This window comes from Fulmarus glacialis, unplaced genomic scaffold, assembly GCF_000690835.1.
Source record: "Fulmarus glacialis isolate BGI_N327 unplaced genomic scaffold, ASM69083v1 scaffold3596, whole genome shotgun sequence".
NCBI classification, from domain to species: Eukaryota; Metazoa; Chordata; class Aves; order Procellariiformes; family Procellariidae; genus Fulmarus; species Fulmarus glacialis.
This window is the reverse complement of record NW_009219945.1, coordinates 6,979-29,610: the sequence shown is the minus strand read 5'-3', so window position 1 is coordinate 29,610 and position 22,632 is coordinate 6,979. Positions and strand designations below refer to the sequence as shown.

Genomic DNA, 22,632 nt, shown 5'->3' with positions numbered 1-22,632 from the left:
TAAAATAAGTTACATTGGGATGATATAGGCGCTTCTGAAGTTAATCGTGCGGTGAGCTGATGCAACGTGCATCTTTCTGGCCAGACGCAGATAAGGTTAAAATACATGCTGGTGAAAGCAGTATAGCAGAACGTTTCTGAAGAGAAAAAGCATCCCAAAATGCACCTAGTTTTGTCAGCATGGTGCCAGGATGAGAAGAGAACAAATCCTTTTTTATACATCTCAGAAAGTTAATTTAAAACGATCTCATGAGGTGAAATGCCAAGATATTAATACCGATTGCACCATGAGACCGTATTATAAGTGACATAAACGTTACAAAACAATCTGAGATTTGGCCAGGCTGTTAATAGACAGCATTACACAATTCCTGACACAGCCAGATAATACCGCATTTCTACTATGCAAATTTTTAACAGTGAATAGATTTTTGAAAGGAGTTTACACCCACTACTCCTCAGATGCAACTCGGTAATTCGCTATTAGGTGCCAAGCTGTCATTTACAAGTCAATTCAGCCTACTGCTATTCTCTAGTCTACCTTGTTACCACAAAGGTATCACCAATGAATGCCACTTGATTAAAATGTATGAGCCCTAGATGAAACTATTTTTAAGTCTGTAAACTGCTGTTGTATTAATAGTTTTGATTTATTTTGCCATTAATACTGGTCTTCTCCTACGAAGCAAATACCGTAATTCCCTATCCTTTCATACTTCAGGAGCAAAGCTCTGTTCTTAACATATTTTTATCCGTATTACAAAGTCATTAGACTGTGGGAATCTATCACAAACCTTGCTTAGAAAAAGGGACAAAAGGCATGGAGCTGGTACTTAGGGCCTGATTCACCTTATTCAAGCACATGTTTTGATTACGAATTTGTAAGCATGTACGGTTTTTCAGAGGTAGCAGTGGAAACAGAGAATTGACCCCCCAACACCCACACAACCACACTTCTGTGACAGTGCCTCCCACGCTGCTGTCGTCCACGGTTCTCCCGGCTTCACCACACAGACACCATGAGAGAAAACAGCTCAGGGGTCTGACGTGGCTCAACAACCAGTACTACTTTTTCTTCCTGAACTCTCCTTCCCCTGTTACTGTTTTTCAGCCAGACCACTCCTCTGGTTACAGCAGTTGGTAACCTGTTTGTGCCAGAGGGGACAACAGACAGGACAACGGAGCAGGAGCATGGAAAGCTGTAGGTGCAGCAATGACTCCACAAAAATGAGTGCTACACAGCACCAGCTCCTGCTTGTGGAAACTTCCCACCCGAACATGCCTCAGGTTTGTTGGCAGAACAAAATAAAGAAAATCTGTAAGGAATATATTATATGATTTTGCTTCTCCCTCTCACAAACGCAAAAATCTCAGCGTATCAACCCTACAAGTATGCCCTGCCACTCTTAAAACATTCCAAGAAATGCTTAAACCCACAAAAGAATTAAATTATTTGTCTTCAAAATGCTTTAAATACTAGTGCCATGCAAAGGCTGTAATCTCTCTCTAGCTTGCACATTGTGCTGACTATCTCTGAATGACAGAAAGGATAACTCAGGACCACAAGATGCAAAACACATCTGTGTGTACACAGAATCCTGCTTAACACCTACTCCAACATAAAACTTCTCTCCAAAATGACTGAAAAATTAGTGGTGTCAAATCAGAAGATTACCAGGAGACAAAAAGTAGAGACATAGATTAGCCACACTATTCTATGCACAGAAACTGAAAAGAAAGAAACGGTTTTGCTTCGAAAGATTGAGGACTGCTCCTGTTTGCATCAGCAGCCCATCTTCAGAGACCTCGTTAAGAACTGAGCTTTTTGCACTGGTGTCCTCTCAAGACCACTGTTTTGTCCAACAAGCTCTGCCTTTGCGTGCGTGTGTGTGTGTGTCTGCCAATGCACACACGTGCTCAGTAGAATGGACATACTTAAAGCCACTAAGTGTGAATAATAGTAGATACGAGCCCCGAATAGGACCCAAACTCCTTCTCAGTAGGAATTTTACAAAGACAGAAAAAGCAGGTGCATAATTCTGCTTGCAAAACTGTCAAGTACGAAAACATGAAAGGCTGGTAAATAATTCACTCTATATTACAGGAAATGTTTTACAAATGAAAAGGTTGTAACCTCTTTTTGGCTACAGGGCTGGCAGATGCTGGAGGGATTCCTGCTTCTCTAAGTGCAGAACAAGATGTGCCCTGTTATGAGAAACTAGCAGTGACTCTTGGTTCCCAGCCCTCCCCGGCACTGCTCAATGAAAAATGCTTCTGCCTATATTTCTGATGGATGGATCACAAAGGAGTGAAGCCTCCACACTGCTAGAAATGCAACTCAGGCTGACTAGCAGTTTCTTGTGTTCTGATGACACAGCTGCTGCAATGCACAATGCAGAGCTGAGATAACATGAAGAAAATGGATAAATTCGAATTATTTATATTTACATAAATACGTTCACACAATTGTTTAAAGATACACACACAAAAGCCAAAAATATGCATGCAGTTATTACAGATGACTCAGTAATGAATGTTTGATGCAGTCTTAAAACCGTGACAGCAGTCCAATCCAGTGGAAATAAAATCATCTCCAACCTCAAAGGGGTGGCCACACGGCTGAGGACAGATTCTGGCCCAGTAAACGGAAGCAATTCCAAAGAGACCCTATCGCTTTAACTTCTTATCACTAAACATTTTGCAACAAACTAAACAAACCTTAGTGGAGGTCCCTCTACCACCACCCCCCCCACCACCAGGTCAGCTGGTAGCCAAACACAGTGATGTTTTGTATATAAAAGAAAGCTGAAACTCACCTGTATGTTGCCAAAGTCCACGTTTTCATAATGGAAATGTGCACATTCAGCCATCTTCGGGAAATGACCCTTTGTAAAGGATAACCTGAAGCACATCAAAAGCACACTGTAAGATAGATGCAAATCACTGAAACAATGCTCAGCATCAAGTACTCTTATCAATGCAGTTACTGATATAAAATAGTAACGACTTTCTCATCCTACAGCCGAGGGAACAGAGGGGTTTGTTGATGTGATGCACCAAAACAGTGGAGAAAGGAATTGAGTGAGAAAGGAAAACTAAATTGCAAAGTGGCTTTTATCATTGCAACCTTCAAGAATTGTGTGGCATTTCGTCAACACCAAAGCCCACATCTTTAAGAAACGGTGCAGGGACAAGCCGCTCTACCTTTACAAATGCATTATTTTTGCAGTGCAAATAAACAGCCTTACACGAGACACATAGGAAAGTAGAACTTTACCTGTGAAAGGCATCACAGCCCATCAGTCCCGGGTTGATGTATCTGAGGGTGCAGAACAAACGCTATTTATCCTTTGCCTTTTTAAAATTCAAAAGTGAGGCATAATTATTCCCAAGTGTCTCCAGCTACAATGATGGCTGACGGGGAGATCCTCTGGCTCTGCAACATGCTCTTGCTTCTGCTGAAGCTATTATAGACTCCTATAGATATTTCTGGTGGTGAGCCAATGAGATTGTCATTATCTAGCTCTCTCTTCCCACGGGAATATAAGTGGGAAGGGAGATGCAGCATCTGGCTGCTCAGCACTCGAACAAAGAGCCATTTCCCTTACAGCATCAGAGCACTACAGAGAGGTGATCTGAATGCACAGATCAATCAGTATTGGGGAGTTCTGGTCCTCAAGTCAGCATTCTTAGCAAAGATAAGTCAAGCAATATTGATTACTTTTGATCCCCTTTGCAGGTTAGAGATTTGAAACCTTAGCTGCAAGCATAACAAGTTGGTTTACATTCTCTGGGAGAGAATGAGAAAGACAGAGAGAGAGAGAAAGACAGTGTAAGCCCACAGAAAAAAAACATACGGGAGATCAGAGAAGGAAAAAATACCCCTAAAAAATAAAAATTGTGCAAAAACCATTCAAATGAAGAGGTACAGGGCAGAATGCAAAAAAAAGGAAAAGAGAAAAAATATAAAATAAAAAATATATTCTAGGCCACCCAGTTGTCCTGGTTTAGATTCCCAGAGCATAGGGAGATAGGGAAAATGATCTCATTTATACATTGCCTGGGCTTCTCTTTAGGTTTCTTCATAAGTATGGTTGTTTTTTTGTTTTTTTTTTTTTAATTAATCTGTTTCAGGAAGAAATCACAAAAATTAAAAATACAGTAACTGTGAGGTTGAAAACTCTAACAAGCTTTGCTCTTATGGCGAGAAACAGGTGAGAGCACCATCAAAACCTCTCATGCCCCCAGTTTTAGATTACATTAGCTATAATTTACTTAGTTTCGCATGGATTTTGGTTGCTCAGATGAAGATACTATGAAAAATCCTTGCCGAATGCCCTAGCTGTATTGCAGCACAGTAGCTAAAACCCAGGATATCAAAACTAGAAGCCCAGCAAAGACAGGAAAATCCAAGAACACTGCTCTTACTTTTTTACATTCTTCACTTTCATACTTGCTGTGCTGCCACAGGTCCGGAGCGGCAACTCCCCTGGAATGTCAGGGATATCTGCACCTCTTGCCTGCAAAAAAGAAGAAAGAAAAAGCAAGGGTCTTAAAATTTGACTGCACGCTATGGACTACCGCCTGCTAAGCAGCAGCTCATATATTTTTACGTATATGTACAAACACAGCTCAAATCTCATATATGCTAGGAATTGTACTTCTGCCTTTTTAACATGGAAAACAAGGAAAACTGAACCTCAGAATTATGATCTAGTATGTGATTATCTCTTCCTGAATCATGTTGCAGAGCCTTGCTGATTCTTAATAATAACTGCGAGATCCAGTATTTTATTCATTACTACTTCTGGTTTCTAAAGAAGAGATTTTCAGAGGTAGGAGTCTAACATACATTCCTAAAGTCCATACTTAGACTCCTCATTAAGTACCTGATTTTCCAAACATGAGTGCACTTAGATTCAGGCAGAGGCACCAGAAGAAGCTGGAGAGCTCATACAGTGGAAAATCAAGTTAATGACAGAGCTGCTTATATGTGGGAGGTGAGCTTTTAAGCTATTGGAGTTTGAAGCTATTGGTATAAGTGCATGAACATATTAAAATTCCTTAATCACTAAAATTAATTTATTTTAGTGAGGCCAGAACTCCAAACTCCCTCTTCTCATTTCTTCTGTCATGCTTTCCCATCCTCTCCTTCCTCCAGCTGCTTTTTCATAAGCCGTGAGCTCTGCTGGGGCAGCATTCACCATCACAGGGGTCTCTGAAACACTCAGTGCCACGTGTTTCTCTTGCTGTGCTGTTCCAGGCCCTGAGCTCTAGAGGAATGCGGGGTTTCAGGTGAGGCTTTTATGAAGGGAGCAGTGCTCAAAGAAGATCACCACAGACTTCACAGAGCAGGAGGAGAAAAATATGGTCCCTGATGTTGGTCAGAGATAGCTCATTAGTGGGTGAGACCAGCTGAATGAGCTTTTTTCTGCTTTATACAAAACATGAATAATGTCCAAAATAGTGAATGCTCAAGCAAGAGGAAGAGAGGCACTTCGGTATTCCCTCTCTTACAGGCCTGGAACAAAAAATCCATTTTCTAATGACAGGAGTAAATAGACGATTTCCCTGAACCCAGAAGACCAGTACCAATGCTTCTAAGCTGGTCCACCAGAAGATGTCTGAACAGAGATGATCAGTCCCAAAGCTGTTACATATAACAGAATACAGTTGTAGAATGCAATGTAAAATATGGAAACAACTTGGTCCTCGCCCCCAAAACTCTGGAGTCACACAATTACGATTCAAGCTAGCAGCCCACATACGGGACGAACAATGGGGGAATCTTTCTTATCCCGCTCCCTGAAGCTCTCGCTTTAGCTTGACATGGGTCAAATTTACATGTGCTTCACCACATCATAAAGAGCTGCAGTAAATCAGTCAGAACCATATAGTCAGTGCCTATATTCATTAACTAAGAGCAACAGAGCTAAAGGGAGCGATTCATCTCGTTCAACTCCAGACATGCACGAGGTACGCAGCTACAACCCTGTTATCTGCCCAAGGCTACTTTTACAGTCACCAGAGATAAAGAGGCACTTTGGGTCCGGTTCACCTACTTCAGATGACTAGATTAGGACAAAAGCAACCATGTTGCAGGAGTATCTATTTCTCCTTGATACCGGGAATCCAGGATGACCCCGGCTCAGATGCAGACATACATCGTAGAAGCTGTATTCATCCAACCAACACCACTGCGGCTTACGTAGGGCTTGAGCAGAGCACGTTCTCTGCACCCAGACAAACCCCTGTTATGTCCAGCACTGCCCTCGGAAAAGGGATGCTGCAGCTACGACGAGTGAGCTCCCCCCTTTCAACATCACTGAATAAATCTGAAGCCAGGACACCGACTCTCACAGTCGCACCTTTCACAGCCCTGAACATAAGCAATGCTTTAATTCCATTGTCCCACAGCGGTACAGAACATGCGCACACACTCACTGAAGAAAAACAAGGACAATATTTATATCCTTAAATAAACCTATCTTTGGCTGACTGACTGTTACTAAGCACACAATTACTTCATTATGGAATAGGACACTTGAGAGTCTCATTGTGAATTTTAACATTAAGAGGATCACCAATTTAATAAACCTTATAGGTCTTTTACGTAAGAAAATAACTAATTACAGTAATAAATGTGTCATTCCTGTAAGCTGCTTTTAGGCAAAGCTGGATGTGCTTGCCTTAATTTTCTAAGGAACAGAATTTCTGTAGGAAGAAAAATAATTTTTCTTCTCCATCAGCAGTAGAAGCTGGTGGGATATAAAAATGAATAAACAAATCTGTCAGAAAAATGTGGGCTTCAAGCCAGTTTGCAGCAGTGGGTAGAGACTACCCTGGATCTGACTCAAAGCAGCGTAGGCAAAACTCACACCTCCAGGAGACTTAAATGCCAGCATCTCTCTTTGAAAAAGTTGTATTATCCTCCTCTTTCCATTTGAGTTATGTCCAAATCGTGCTGGAAGGAGATATCTGCCTCTCCCATTTCCAACAGCGTGTATCCGGTTAAATGGACTACAACGGGATGCAATACAGTAATTAACTTCGGTTGCTTTTCCAATTAGATCTGAGCTCTTTGGACTCTGCTGCAGAACAACAATCTCATAAGTCTCACAGTTGAGGAAAAAGGGCAGAACGGTGATCTTGTGCAAGCTAAAATCTTTAGTATGAGGTATTAACACCAGAAAAAACTTGGTGAATAGATAGATAAGCAAAAAAGAAACTTATTGCAATTTTAGAAACCGTATTATTCCAAAATAAACTGCAACTACTTTCCATTTAAACCAAAGATACATAGCTACATAAAAGCAAACTTTATTCACCACTAGTTTGTACCTGTTTTGATCCAAAACCTGGCATGCAAAATGTCACCCTAGATTACCCTCCTCTCAAAATACAAACAAAACACTCCAAATGAGATTTGTCATCTTTTGTGCTTTGTGTCACAGTAATTTAATTTTTAAAATCATTTTGAAACAGTTGAATTATTTACATCTGAAAATTAGCTAGCTAGCATCATCAGTTGCTTCTCACTTCCCTATTTTCTATGCATCGGTGTTCTGTGGAAACCCAGTAATTGCATAGCAAATCTGTTTATGCAAATTATTTAGTCCAATTTTCACAGCTTAATGTCACTGCTGCATAAATCTGCTTTGGTCCGAAACTGGGTAAACAAATTAGGACTCGATCCAGAACGCAGTCGCTTGACTTCATCAGGATCCTCAATCCTCTTGCATTTCAGCGGAAGGCTTTCGAGCAACACCACTTCACCAGTCTCCCCTGAACTAAGATACTCTCCCACGAAAAGCCCACTAAAGACTACACTTATATTAGCAGCAGTTGGGACAATATTTGAGAACTTCAGTATTTTATAACAGACGCACCAAACGCGAGGCAGGTAGCTACCACTACAATGTTTGCTCTGAGCAGTTTGGGAGAACGCCTGGCTGTCTGTCTCACCCCCCGACGGACGGTCATTCCATTTTTAAATCATCCCAGCCATTTGCTCGGTGGGTATCAGGAGGACCCCTGAAGCACCTACATCACTTGTGCAATTTTCAAGTGTTGCCGCTAAACTCCCTGGGAATCTGAGAGCTCTTACAAGTCAGGGTGTCCAGCTTTAAGCACCCAAGTTTGAACTTTTTGGTCTTCATATTTATAGACACGATTTGGAAAACTTCAGCTTTGCACTCTCTTGCACACAAAACCTTAGTCATAAATAATTTATATCCAACAACTCCACTGCATAATATGAAAGGATTTTTGTCTAAAAAGTCTCATGGCATTTATCAGAAAACATGTCAACCTGTCTCCCTCACATCCAGAAGTGTAACACAATTTGAAAATACACGTAAAATTAAAGAAAACAGTCCAGTGAACATGATGTGATAAAGTTTACACCTTGCTATCCCCAACAGGGGAGAATATTGAACCCATGCAAAACCCACGGCCCTCCTCCTACTGCCACAGACTTCCACTGGGATGCACAAGAAGAGAAGAGAGGGTGGAATCCCACCAAGCTCCAGGAATCCCATACCTGATGAAGTGGTTTTCCACAATACTACTATAAAACCCCTGAGGAGGTACTATATGCAGGAACGGATACAACGCAAGACTTGACAGATCAGCATGTACCCAGGCTACTGAATTCAAGTGGATTTCTGAAGGCGGAAATTTACTCTTAATCCAAGGTTAACACAAGGCAAGAATAACTATTAGACAGGCAGTAAAATTTATGCATCTTCCTACCATCAGTCTCTCACCAAAACCAGTTTGGAGGGACCAGATTGCTCTGGATTCTTTCAGCACATGGCCTTGTTTCTAAAAATAGCAGAGCTGATTCAAAATGCTAGTTGGTTTCCATGACAGTCTCTCCTTTACATCATCTTCATTTCCCCTCCATTTTCTTGGAGGGGAAAAAAAAAAAAGAGGGGGGAAAAAAAAACCCACGACAAAACCTCCCAGAGGTTTCCAAAAAAACCCGAGCTTTGTTAGAGTTTTACTTCTTTACTGAAGAACAGCAGGAAACAGAAGTGTTGTTTCAGTAAAAGTCATGACTCTGGTGAGTAATGGTCTACTTAACTTAGGCGAGAGGATGAACTGAAGGGGCCAGTATACACAGTTCGGTATCTGAAGTGGGTGTTTATGCACAAGGACATCAACAGCTATTCCAAATCTTGGGTACCAAGTAGCTACACAAACTGGCTCGGCATCAACTTCTTTTCAGAGCTTCCTTTGCAATGTTAAAAAGAAACTGTCCCACAAAAATCCCCTGACTACTACGAGGTAAAAGATGATAGCTCCATCCTGCTTTTACCAGTTACTGCTCAAGAGCCAGCCTGAAGCACAATGAAAGAATAAATATGGTTCATCTCAGCTTCATACTCCACAGCCACTAACATACTCCAGGGAAAGAAAGCTCTCTATTCTCACTTTATGTGTCTTAACAACTATCCTGGTCCTCCACAATAAATAAATCACCAGAGCAAAGGAAAAATGCTTTGGCTAAACTGAAAGTCACCATGTCCGAGCTACTACAAATAATTCCAAATGAAAGGTCCCGATTCTGCAGCATTTATCTGCCCAAGCGCTATCCCTAAAAGGATTAAAATGTACCTGAGCGCAGGAAGGCTGTAACTGGGTCACTTTTTTGAATGGAAGAAATGTATGGTAATTGATGAAAACACAACATTCATCCAAAAATGTCAGAGGTACAGTGGCAATATGATGGAAATGCAAGTATTTGCCAAGTTCTTCATAGTGCCACTTTCCATTGCCTCATTCAGTGGATGCAAATGAGTTTCCTAAGTATTTTCATACAGGATGTTTGGGTAACTTTAACACAATTAAGCTACATTTTTCAGAGCTGCTTAAGATATTTGGACACATTTAAAAAAAGAGGCAATTGCATCTGGTTTACATACCCAGGTCTGACAATCTCAGCTTAAACAAAAATATCTGCTCATTATACTAAAGCAGCTTCACCAAAGAAGTAAAAAATAAAAATAAATACCCCCCCTCCAACTCCGCATTTCCCAGCTGACCATCTCAAGAATTACTACCCGTGCTATTCACGGTCTGGTCAGCAGAGCGCAGCACTGCCACATTTAATAACCACCTAGAGCATATGCAAAGCTGCAAACCAAGGACAAGCTGCTGTTCACATACTCAAGAGGCCTGTGTACCCATCTGTATTTGCAGAAGCTGGCTACGCACCCTCACTCAGAAAGGAGCAAGGCATCAGATAAATTCTACCTTTGAGAGTGCAAGGGTCTGGCATACTCTGATTACAGCAATCCAAGCCACTGTGTGCAAAGAAACAGCTTTGAGATCCAACAGAAAAGCACAAAGATGTTTTTCAGAATGAGAAACAGATGAACCTTTTAAACTTTATTAAAGTTTTTTTTTTTAAAAATTGAAGTCATCGCTTAGCTCCTTACCTAGTGCAAATTTCTTGATCCCTGTTGCAAAGATAAAAGGATAACTGTAGGACTGGCTTATGTGCAGACATAGCTCAAGGCCAGAACGGCTGGAGTAATTAGAAATAGCACTGACTTTTTAATCTAGCTCTCAGTTTGGGGATTGTGGTATGTGGAGAAAGAGTTACCCAGCCAGAGATGCCTTTAAAATCTCACGGTAAATGAGAAATGTGATAGAAGAAAGCCAGTGAAAAAAATGACAAGTGCTTCCAGTAGGGAAACTCTGAATACTGGCTATGCACATTCTTAATCCCGTGTCTAAGAAATCTGCATTCAATAAAGATACTTTAATGTGTATCATTTTTTGAGTTTAGGACTTTAATTCCATTTTCCACATTCCCTGTCAATGCTGAATTGTTCTAGCCAGTACTTATTGCATGGCACAGTGAACAGTGAATTCTTCTCTTTCAAAAGACCACACAGGATGTGTTTTTTCTACTCCCCGCTTCTCTCCTCCAAAGTGGGAAAAAGTAAGAAAAAGAAAAAAAAAGTTTTAAGCATTGCCGTGAGCTGGCAAATTAAGGGAAACCTCTCATTCCTGAGATTTAGCATTATAGAGGAGTTAGTCCAGGGCATCCATTTACCATAGTTTAAAGGACCAGCCTGGAATGCACAAAGAACAAATTCTTAACTATTCATGTACTGTGCTTTCAAATAAAGTTCGCTAGCTCACAGATACGTGGGCAAAACCACCTCCAGTTCTCATGTAAAGCAATTAATTTAGTAAGTGGAAGCTGAGACACAGAGTAAGCAGCTTGGCTGCTGTATGAACCTACTTTGGCAGTATTATTGTCATTGTGATCAAAATTCACCTCTGTAAAGCAGGCTGATTTTATGTCATGACAAGATTTCCGAAGTGAGGCTTAAAGAGATGCATGGACTTGCACTGATTCTCTGCAGATGAATCAAATGCACCCAAAGGATGGTGGTTATTTCCAGCAAAACAGTCCCACACTTGTATTTTCTTTCACAGCTATCATTTGTTTTAGAGCCAAAAATGGATGCACCAAGCAAAAATGAATGGTTAGCTACTGAGGACAACATTAGCATGATAACTACCTGACAGCTTTAAGTTTAGATTTGACATTGCTATAGTGAAGCAGAAGTGAGATTGCCTTATTACCATTCACAAAGATCTCAGCCCAGGGAGCTGCAGCGGTACAGTACACAGCCTCACATAATAGCATACTGGCTAAGGAATGTACTTTCTTTAAGAACAAAAATCCCACATACAATACGCGTGGGAAAGGCAGCCAGGGTTAGAGTCCTTCTTCTGTACAGCCTACAAAATAAATTTTAGAAAAAAGCCACAGAAAATAGAACATCCGATGAGCACAATACTTCGATTCCAGTTCCTTGTTGGCTAAAAAAAAAGACCCCCAAAATCCCAGACCCTGTTTGATGCACAATTTCTACAGTCTATTGTTTCACAGAGTGAGGAGGGGGTCCTAATCATGGCTTATAAAAGGACAAGTGGAGCTTTGGGTTGTTATGGTAGAAAGCAATTTCTCTTCACACAAAAAACTACAGAGATGAATTCAGCCTGAAACTAGCAAATACCACTCTGGCAAGTCCCCTGGCCATATTCAGTGATTATGCAAATAACAATGTTATGTTATGTTATGTTATGTTATAGGTATAAATCGGCTTAGAAACTGAAGAACTTTCCCAATGCAGTAGAAGAAAGATCGGGAAGGTGGAAAAACCAGCAGCTTGACATTTAACCCCAACATCTGAGTCAGTAGAGTTAACATGAATTTATAGTTACGCATGTAAAGCCAACCTGGACTCAGCTTTTTGTTTAGAAAGACAGCTGGTTCCAATGGCATAAAATACATAACTGGTATATGATACACTAATTTTCCAAACCCTTATAACAACACAGTAACGTGAAGAATGTGTCTACTTGTAACATGCAATTTATACCATAATCTGCCCATAAACTTCTGAACAACAGAACAAAAGAGTCAGTTCATTAACTTTGTTCCAGGGTTATCCGGGAAAGCTTGGCCTGTGATCACACACCCTGTCCTGGCTGAGCCACTGAAGCAGCCTCCAGCTGCTGGTCACGATAACTGGGCAGGATTCCTTAAATCTGCCTTCCCGACCAACTGTTCAAAAACCCCGCTCAGCCTCAACGAGCCAGTTCTCTGAACCAGGTTAGGAAAGATGACACAGGCAATTATGCTGGCAAATCTGAGGTGACAGCACTCTCCAGCAAGGACCCGACGTCACTCAGGTGAGGTCAGAACAGGACACTCGATGTAAGCTGCAAGCGCTGCAGGAAGGTCTTTCCGCGCTGCTGGTCAGCAAAATCGGGAAGGTGAATGACGACCTCTTCCCCACATCACCAGGAACATGAACTCTGCGGAAACTGATGGTGAGAATCTTCATCCTCCAAGGATGTTTTCTTGCATTCATAAAATTATTAGCTAAAACAGAGTAATTTTTTTTTTTTTCCCTAAAGGTCAATACTTAAGGAAAAAAAACAGAGACTGAGATATAAAAACAAAAACACATGCACAAGGAAAAAAACCAAAACAAATCAAGAAGACATTCCTACACATGGGTGCAAGTGTAACACACCAGACTATCTATTCAGAGTAAGACACCCAGAGCAGTCAGGTAGCCATATACAGATACAGGGAAAAATGCTGTGCCATAAAGCAAGAATCAACAGTTAAAACTTTGGATTCTGCAACAATACCAAAGAGCAAATTCAGATGTTTTCAAGCTGAAAATACGTGCTTGCAGTACAAGCCACAGAGCAAATCAAGAACACACAGACCCTAAAACTTCTTCTACGCTCTCTGAAACAGCAGGCGCATCAGGAGCAGTGTTAGCCTGAGGGCACAGTTTCATGATAGCCTGGCTTGAAGAGGTAAAGCCAATTTTTTTAAACTCCCACCCCAATCCTTCAGCCCCAGGCTACTCTCTATTTCCTCTCATTGCAGCTGCAACTCTTTTAGTGGCTACAGTACAAGTCCCTGAAACAATCCAGGTTAAAAAGAAAGAGGAAAGCTGAACTTCTTTTGGGGGATTATTTTTAAATGAGATTAGCTCAGTGATTCACTTCCCAACTCTTCATCGCAGAAACTCTCTCACCGTAACTATCCTGAGACAGTCCTCTGTAGCATGGGAGGCGGGAAGGAATAATCGAAGACAGAAACTTCTTAAAGTAGATTTCTTTTCTGCAATAGAGAAGCCTGGTGTACTTTGAGCCCACTGAAGACCACATCCAGTCCCACGTGGATACCATGGAGTCGATAAATTTGCTGACGTTCTAGAGAACAGCAGTGATTTTCAGTCTGAAAGTGTGCAAACCAGCTCTGATGTCTGCTCATAGGAGGTCACACATCCTCACATAAGGTCACAACCACAACCCTATGGATCCTATGCTAGCTGAGGGAAGTTAACTCAATGAGACACACTACCTTCTAGAAACAATTTAAAGCCTTACTCAATGGAAAAAGCACTTGCAGCAAGCCCCTATAGCATCCATCACAAATTTTCATGGAACAACCCTAAAGCAAAGATGAAGCATTAAGACTACTAGTGCAAAAACATTGGGTTTTGCAGTCAGGATCATCTGTGCCCTAGCAACCACGGTATTTGATCAAATACCAACAAACATCACGCAGACCTACACTGATGCAGCAGTGACCAATATAAATGTAGCAAGGCAGAACTGTACGGAATGATTTAAATAAAAAAATCAGGCTAAAGATTACTAACATTTTCAGGGAATAATTCATCACCTTACAATTAAGAAGGTTGAATCATGGCAAAAAAATTAATGCCTACAACCTTCAGCAAGACAATATATACTCCAAATCTTGGGGTTAACCTGGGGGTGGGGAATGGAAGGGGATAGATGAGCAATCTATTGACAACCCTTCAAAAATGGTTCCATCTTTTTTTTGCATTATTGTAACTAAGAAGCAATGAATACCGATTTAAAAAAAAAAAAAAAAACAAACACAAACCAACCACTTATAAATAAGAGACTCCTTTCTTTTCCTGGATGTTCCACCTTATTTTTAAGTAGCTGGGACTAGGGAAAAGAGATTGACAGATAAATAAATTATAAGTTTTATCTCCCAAATAAGTACATTTCAAACAAATGTGGCATTTCTTATACTATGACAACAAAACATGCATAAAAGAGATCATCTCTGGAATAGGGTGGGAGGAAAAGAGGCGAAGGGTCACGACAATGTAATCCAGTCTTCAGAGCTCATCTCACGCTGCCTCTCAGAACTTAAAATGGTGAATAAACTGGGCTAATTACAACAGCATCACCAGCACCAACCATCAGAACAGCATCACCAACTGCTGTTGGTGTCACCAACAGGCAGCTTGTCTGAGCCCAATCCAATATAAAGCGGGTGATAATCATAAAAGATACCAGGATATGAAACTGTCTGAAACTGAACCTAAAATTCTATAACCTAAAACCCAAGAAATTCAGAGTGGTCGTTCACAGACTAAGCAATTGCTGCACAGCTGCGACTGATACCACACACACCACTGAGCCCAGTGGTTTCCTCACAGTATGATAAACAGAGGCACTCAGGCTCCCCAGTGCCTTGGTAAACTCAGGCTTAAGTGCCTAATGTACATTAATGCGTGTTTATGCCTACCTACACTTAACGTGATTTGGCAGAGGGCTACTGGGAGCATTCAAAAAATTAGCCCTTACACTCCAGTGCCATCTTCATCTTTTTAATTGCCGTTATCCCCTACAACCATAAAAGAAGAAATACTAGTGGTGGCATGTAAATACACGACCCAAACCTTTCACTTAGCAAGACGCTGTATTTACTAATGTGCATCGGATTCACTCTGAAAAGATAGATATGCAGAATGCAAAATCAGGGTGCATTAAAAATGGTGATTATGGTGAACAACAAACTTTACTGATCCAGCCTTAGCAAATTCTAAATGATTTCTTCTTTGCTAAATGTTGCATATACATAGATTTTAAAACAGAAATTTAGAAAATGTAATTTTTTTCTCCTCGATCAACCCTGTACTGCAAGACTGCATAAGCTGTAAAGAAGGTAAATGTAACTAGAAACAATTGCTTCTATATCATCACCTATGAAAATTAAATTATTGCTATAAATTAATACTTACTGCCAAAAATACAGTATCCATTCTGGTTTAATTGAACTCATTTAATTGGCAAACCCAAATGGAAGCCAATGTGCCAATTAAGTGATTGTCCCAATTTTCAAAGATTCTCAGGGACAAGCTTCATGCTGGGGGTTAGCCTGTGAAATAAAAATGACTCTCTAACCAAAAGGGAGAGGGAGCAAAAGAACCATACACAACAATATAATACCTTGCCAAAAGCTTAACGAGGGAAAAAATACTTGATTCATGCAGCAATAACAAGGAAAACAAGTTATGTGAATTGAAAATGAAATATAGGTTACTGGTGCAATGCCAGACCAGAACTGTTTTGAGCAAAATATTATTACAGCCTGATGACTGCTTGGTGTGCTGTATGGAACATTTGTCTCATATCAACACCTATATTGTCCACACTATCTGAAATCCTGTTTCTATCCCATCGTTATCTTTGTTACAAACGGCACCCTGTGACCTATCTGCTACGCAGCCTAAGCTGCAGCGAGTCACATAAAAATGCTGCTGAGTGCTGGACAGAGAAGACATACTGCAGTTTCTGCAAGATTAACAGAAGACTTGCCAATCCAGGCAATTCAAAAGCCTGAGAGCCTTCATCAGCCCAAAACTAACCTCCAAACTTCAAGGTAACATTTTCCATAGCATTTAAGAAAGCAATGACTCTTAAGACTTAGAGTCAGAAGCAACTGCTGGAGCATCTAGGTGAAGAAATATCTAAAGTCCATTTCCACTGAATTTTCCAAATCATTCAAAAATCAACAGAAAAAACAGAATTTCAGCTTCCTATCTACTAAAACTCTCCCTTGCACTTGAGAGCTTAAAACTTTGGACTTTTAAAAAGAACCTGCAGGTAAGCATTCAGACTTCAAAAGCACTCTCTTTCCCAAAGTCTATGGCATATAACCCATCTGAAAGCAGGATCAGCCTAACAAAACTGTCCGCACACTTTAGAGCTCACAACATGATGCCCAGCTGTAAAATTCCAGTGTTGGTTCATATGCATACAAAGCATGAAAAGCTGTAAGCCATGGGAATAAAAAGTCCAAAATGTCAGTTGTTACGTGTTAAAGGGTATTATATCTATATATCTCAGTTGCTGAAATGAGACCATTTCACAGTAAACCAACGTTTTGGAAATCATCACAGCTGACAGGGCCAAGCAAGTCAACACACCCCCCCTTTTCTTCAGATTTTGCCACAGTTCCTGGAAGAATTCACATTAGCCTGGGTCAGGACTGACATACTCAGAAACATGCCTGATGTTTTTTGAATTAAAAACCAACCAACCAAAAATAATTTAAAAAGAAACCCTATGTACTCCTATTTTTTGCATCTATTCTTGCAGAAGCCACAATCAAGATCTGGGGCAGCACTGGGTTAAGTGCTGTACAAAGAATGAGAAACAAACCCTGCACTAAAGGAGAGTGAAATCTTTCTTTAAACCTTTAAAATTCACTAATCTCTACACATTTTCATACATTGCATTTAAAAATAGTTTCCTCCTCATGTCCCAGATTTAACGGAGACCTCAGATATATTGAGGTCTCATTAAAAAGCCTTTATTACCTTCACGAGCCACGGTACATTACCTTATCTAGTATCAAACGCTGAAAATACTACAGATCTCGGAATCCATCTGACCTGACATAAGAACTAAGATTATTCCAGGGACTTCATAGGACAGGGTCTAACCTCGGTGCCTTTCTAAAGCATTTGTGGGCTTGTATTTTTCCTAAGAAAATTCCACCAGCACAAGCCGAAAAAGATGGTACGTACCAACAGCCAACTACCTGCCTTCTTGTTCACTTATGCATTTAACAAATTCAAGGATTCGTAACAGTTTCCCATCAGTAATTCCTGCATCACACCTTTTTTAGGCAACCTGGTTATAGGTTAGTAACACTTGGGGATACTACAGCTATCATCTCAATAACCTCATTATGGACATTCATACTTGCAGATCCTAAAAGCTACCGTTCAGAGGTGCACCGGGGTGGGAAAGGCTGATTTCCACAACTCTTGGGCACCTCCAGCCATGATCTACTCCCAAATGAATCCCTGCAGACATTCACTGTAGGATGTGACCAGGTGGCAGGATGATCACCTGTATTTTTTTGTTCAGGGCACTATGGAAAAAACCTCACAGTAAATAAACCTACCACAGCTTTAGGGACTCACATTTTGAAAGCTTCCGGAGCTGAAAAAAGCGGCAGACACTGCAGAAAAACCGACCTTTTCAGAAACACATATATATACACACACGCACAAAAGAAATCCTATTTCTAGCTTTGGAGTGAGTATATTCACCTTATCTCCAGTGCCTGTCAGGTTAATGCAGCTTCAGGTGGTATCTTTCTGTGACAGCACAATTTCAACAGGGTGCATAAATAAAGATTTTTACATTTATCTCAGTATTTTAATCCTACTTCCCCACAAAATTTAGACAAATGGAAGAAAAAGGCAACAGGGATAGAGTGTGCGTGCGTGTCTGTAAGCACACCAGCCTGCTGGGGGGAGAGGCGGTTAGCACACTGCTTTTAAAACATTGCAACATACTGAACACTCATAAAGAGGTGCTGAGAGAAGTCAGATGGTCAATAACATAAGGTAAACGTAATATTAAGTACAAATATCAATTTATGCTAAAGTTAATGACAGGCTGGGGACAGCTGTTTTGTAGGCTCATATGATAAATATTATATAAAGGCTCTCTTTCACAACTTCATTTCTTGTAACATAGAAATAGAGCACTCTTCAGGACCTTACAAAGAGAAGATACTCCTTTCCCTTAAAAAAACATTACTATCTCAGAGAAATGTTAGAAAATCCATATACTGCAATATTACTTGGCTCAAATACGGCTTTTCATCCCTAGAACTCGGAAGTGTTCTACAAAGAAAGTCAACATCATCAACTGCATTTTCCAAACTGGAGCAGAGAAAGAAAAAAACGGCATGTGTGAAGGTTACCCAGCAGGCCAGCAGCGCAGTGGGAATAGCAGGCTGAGACAGTGAGAAAAACGGTATATCCAATATGACCAAACCCTAAAAATACAGAAGATGGCGGGGGATACAAAATACAGCAGTCCTTGAGGACTACTCAGGCAGCTGTCTTCTTATCTAACTCCTGTAAAGTCTGTCTATCTAGTGTTGCATCTCATTCAGCCTGGTTCTCAAAATCTATAGCACAGGATTTCATAGCTACTATGAAGTTTCAAGAACCACCAGAAGTACCCAAACAAACCAGGTCTCCAATGCAAAATCACTTGCCTTTCTGCTAAACCACAAACAAGAAACAAGCGGTTTTAAAAAGCAGGTGAAAGTACAAGTAATAAATGCAAAAAAGATGATAAAAGTAATAGCGAACAAAGGACTAAAGCTACTCAGGTGCCCAGAATAAACTGGCAATGACAGAAATATTAAAAATAGTTTCTGCCCTACCTTATATTTACAGTATATGAGGACATTCAACCTCCATATATTTAGAAAGACCTTTAGTTTATTTCTTGTTAAGAAAAAGCTCTGGAAACAAAGCACTTATATAAATTAATAATAAGCACTTTGAAACACATTGTGGATAAAAGGGGGGAGGGAGAGTAGGGACGACTTGTATATGTTCATCTAACTGTGAATGCATAAATCGCCTTTTCCCAAAGTATAAAAACATACAGACAGGCAAAGTTCAAGAGACAAATGAATAAGCATCACCGGTCTGCCGACTGTGTCAGAATTTCCCAAGCTCTCCACAGCGATGCTACTCTCAGCATTTGCTCACCTGGCAGAACGCGAAATTCATCTAAAATGACAAAGCCTTGCACCCACTTGGGTCTCCAGCTGTCTGCCACCACAAGCAACGGAGAGTAGAAAACAACAACTTCTCCAAGCCCCTGCAGCCTCCATTCCCCAGAGGCTGAAATAGCAAGCAACAACAAAACCTGAAGTCTGCAACTTAAACAACTACTAACCGAAAATTAAATGTATTGTGCCACTATGAGAAACTCGCATACCATGTAAGGAGCATGCTCGGAGAAAAGGCTAAACCAGAGGCTGCTAAAAATGCAAAATGAAGGAAAAGAGCAAGGAAAAAAAATCTCAAGGCTTAAAACGATCAGGAAAAAGACAGATTATAGTAGATGCACTGGTTAAACAGAGAATAGAAAGTGACAGTGTTGAACGCTGTCCTGTAAGTATTTATATCTTGTAAATATTACCTTCTGACAGAGGTTGAAAGTGGAAATTTGATTCACTCAACACAGTAAACACGAGCAAGTGAGGTTTTTCTACCCAGCTACAATGTATTCAGAGGACCATGAGGTCAAAACAATGCTGTAAGCACAAATCCAAGCCATTATAAATACAGGTTCAGTAACTTTACACGTCGCCCTGTGCTTCATCATACCACATCATTGTACAGCAAATCTTAGATGTGAATTTTCTTGTTTATCATCCTCTAAATCTCTTTTTTATAGCCACCTGGACTGTTCGGTTTTTAGATCGCATAGAGCTGTGCAAGAGGACGTGTTCTAAAAAGTGAATTAATAATTAGCACAGCGAGAGGACCATTATGCATATGTGTAGGTTGCAGTATAGAGCTGAACACTGAACAATATCCATGAGCTCAACAGCCTTGATGAGAACGGGGAAAGTACCCAGCCAGAACAGGTGAACCTTTCCTTCATTGTAAATCAACAATGGAAAAAAACAATAACAAATGAGGTATGCCAGCTAGCTTGTGTTACAGGTGGAGACACCGAATTACAGCCTCACATTCCGGAGGCACGCCTTGAGGTTACAGAGAGCGCGGTGTCAAACAGTGATTTACACCAGACTCCTGGCTCTAGGGTGTTAGGAAGCGCCGTGCGCTGAGGCTGGGAGCACGCGCTGCCGGCTGAGTAACGCTGATTAGAACAGACAGCCCTCTCAAACAGGCGGCACCAGTGTGAACTGCTGGCCGAGGCAGGGAGAAGGAAAAAATAACCGCATATGGGGAAAAAAACATACTTAGGAAGTGACAATTGCAAAAAGTCAAAATTAAGAGCGGATAAGCAAGGAGTGAAGCAGAGTGACAAGCACAGAAAATACCAGCAGACAAAAACGCTGGTGAAGCCTATGTTTTGGGTTGGGTTTTTTGGCTTGAAAATAAAGTTTGGAACAAAATATTATCGTTGTATTATATGGGATTTGATGATGCTTTTAAAAGAGTAAAACATAGTCATTATCATTGTTCCCCTGTTTAAAATTAAAATAATTACCTGGCTCGTAGGGAGTTTATTACCTACACATTTTCTGTGTAAAGAACAGCTAATCCAAAACCTATTTCACATGACCCAGCCAGATACCAACGGTGCTTTAAACTTCAAATAATCCACCGGGATGAATACCCCTCAGCCCTATACATCAGATGAATCTGACTGCCCTGCAGTACAGCTAAATCTGGCCCATCTCTCATGCTGCTGCTGCACCGCTGGCAGTCCAGGAGCAGAGAACATACGGCTTTTCCCGGCTGAAGCCCTGCCTCTGCCACACGATCCAAGGAGAGGGAAAAATTGTCACTGGTGCCACATCACAGCAAGTAATCTTAGCCATGCTGCTGGACTGCCCGCCCCTCGAGAGCACCACGGCTGCCCTGGAATATTCAGACCTTCCCCCCACCCGAGGTCTGTCGCGGAAGGCAATTTCCTCTTCAGCTTAGTATGCTAATGAGGCAATTTCAAAAATCTGAAAATAACAAGCAAGATACAACTTCCAGACACTCCTATACTGAAACAAGGCAGGTCAAGCTTCTGTGAGGTAACATAACTTCACAAAACCACCTAATCAGATTGCCCTACTTGGCTGCTAATAAAATAATGTCTGACCTTCCAAACTCAGCAAATGCTAGAGGGAGTCAGGAAAGTGGAACTGCAGGTACTTTACTCACTCATTTAAAAAGAAAACAAATATATCAAGGTAATACAGTTGTCTGTGGCCCACTGCTCACTTGTGGTGCCTTCTGTAAGCATGAGAACAGCACCTTTGCGGTTGCTTTTCTGCAATTCTGTTCCCTCTGATGGTAGGTCAGCTTTCAGGCTGAGGTTTTATTTCTGTAGACTTACCCAGCATTTTGCTAAAATCTTATTCTTCCACAATGCTGCGTGCTTCAAAGAGCATGTTTTTACAAGAAGTTCCCTTCATGCTCAAATGTCTTGCTGAAAAAGAGGTTAATGCAGACTGAAAATCACTGTGACATTATGGACCTTTTAATTGGTTACTAGACCTGCTTTGGGGCACATATTAATAGGGCAGAAGCGTTATGCATGCTCCTTCTCTCTCTCCTTGACAAAGTGCCAGAGGAAGGAAAGTATTTTGTTGAAAGTACTATGCAATCCATTTAAAAATCTTAAACTCAGGGAATATTAACCAATGCGTAACTAGAATACAAGAGTAGATTGTTCAGAACCGAAAATAATGCATATAGAAAACGCAACAAGGTGTTTTACCATGGCGCTGAGAGTCTCCTCCCAATCTGGCCTCTCTCTGGGATGGATGCTTCTCTGAAGTTCTGGCACAAAGTCATCTTCTTCCGTATGTACAGAGGACTTCATCATTCTGGAAAGGAGGACAGAGAGGTTTGATACTCCGTGACAATTTCTAGGTAATCTTACATACCGTCTGTTATGGTGCTCAGTTATGTGGCTCATATGACAATATAAATGCTTTTATAAATCCAGAAATCTTACAGACTTCTAAGTTTCTCTTACTTCCTCATGATACAAAAGCAGGACGAGAGTGTAAATCTGGTGGAGAGAAATCTGCACCTCCTAACCAATCAATGGATAATGTTGTATAATCACTGCACAATTTGCAAGTCTTAAACCACAGAAAAATACGGAGGAGTAAGTTTCAGTTCATTTCAAAAAATTGCTTACATTGCCCAGGCAAACAACATTAGCCTTATCAGAATAAATACACACGTTTGATTCCTGAGTTGTCACTGCACGTTTTGCCTAAAACAGA

The 22,632-nt window shown here is 40.8% G+C and overlaps 1 protein-coding gene across 1 annotated transcript in view; it reads right to left on the bottom strand.

The window, feature by feature from the left end:
- The window catches only part of LOC104078782 (rho GTPase-activating protein 32-like), a gene marked incomplete at its 5' end in the record, with an annotated part of 101,238 nt that extends 79,014 nt beyond the window's left edge, over positions 1 to 22,224 (bottom strand). The window contains 3 exons of the mRNA XM_009580562.1: positions 2,816 to 2,900; positions 4,428 to 4,519; positions 22,116 to 22,224. Coding sequence (XP_009578857.1) covers positions 2,816 to 2,900; positions 4,428 to 4,519; positions 22,116 to 22,224 — 286 coding nt within the window. The remainder of the gene's footprint in view (positions 1 to 2,815; positions 2,901 to 4,427; positions 4,520 to 22,115) is intronic.
- Between the last annotated feature and the right edge of the window lie 408 nt (positions 22,225 to 22,632).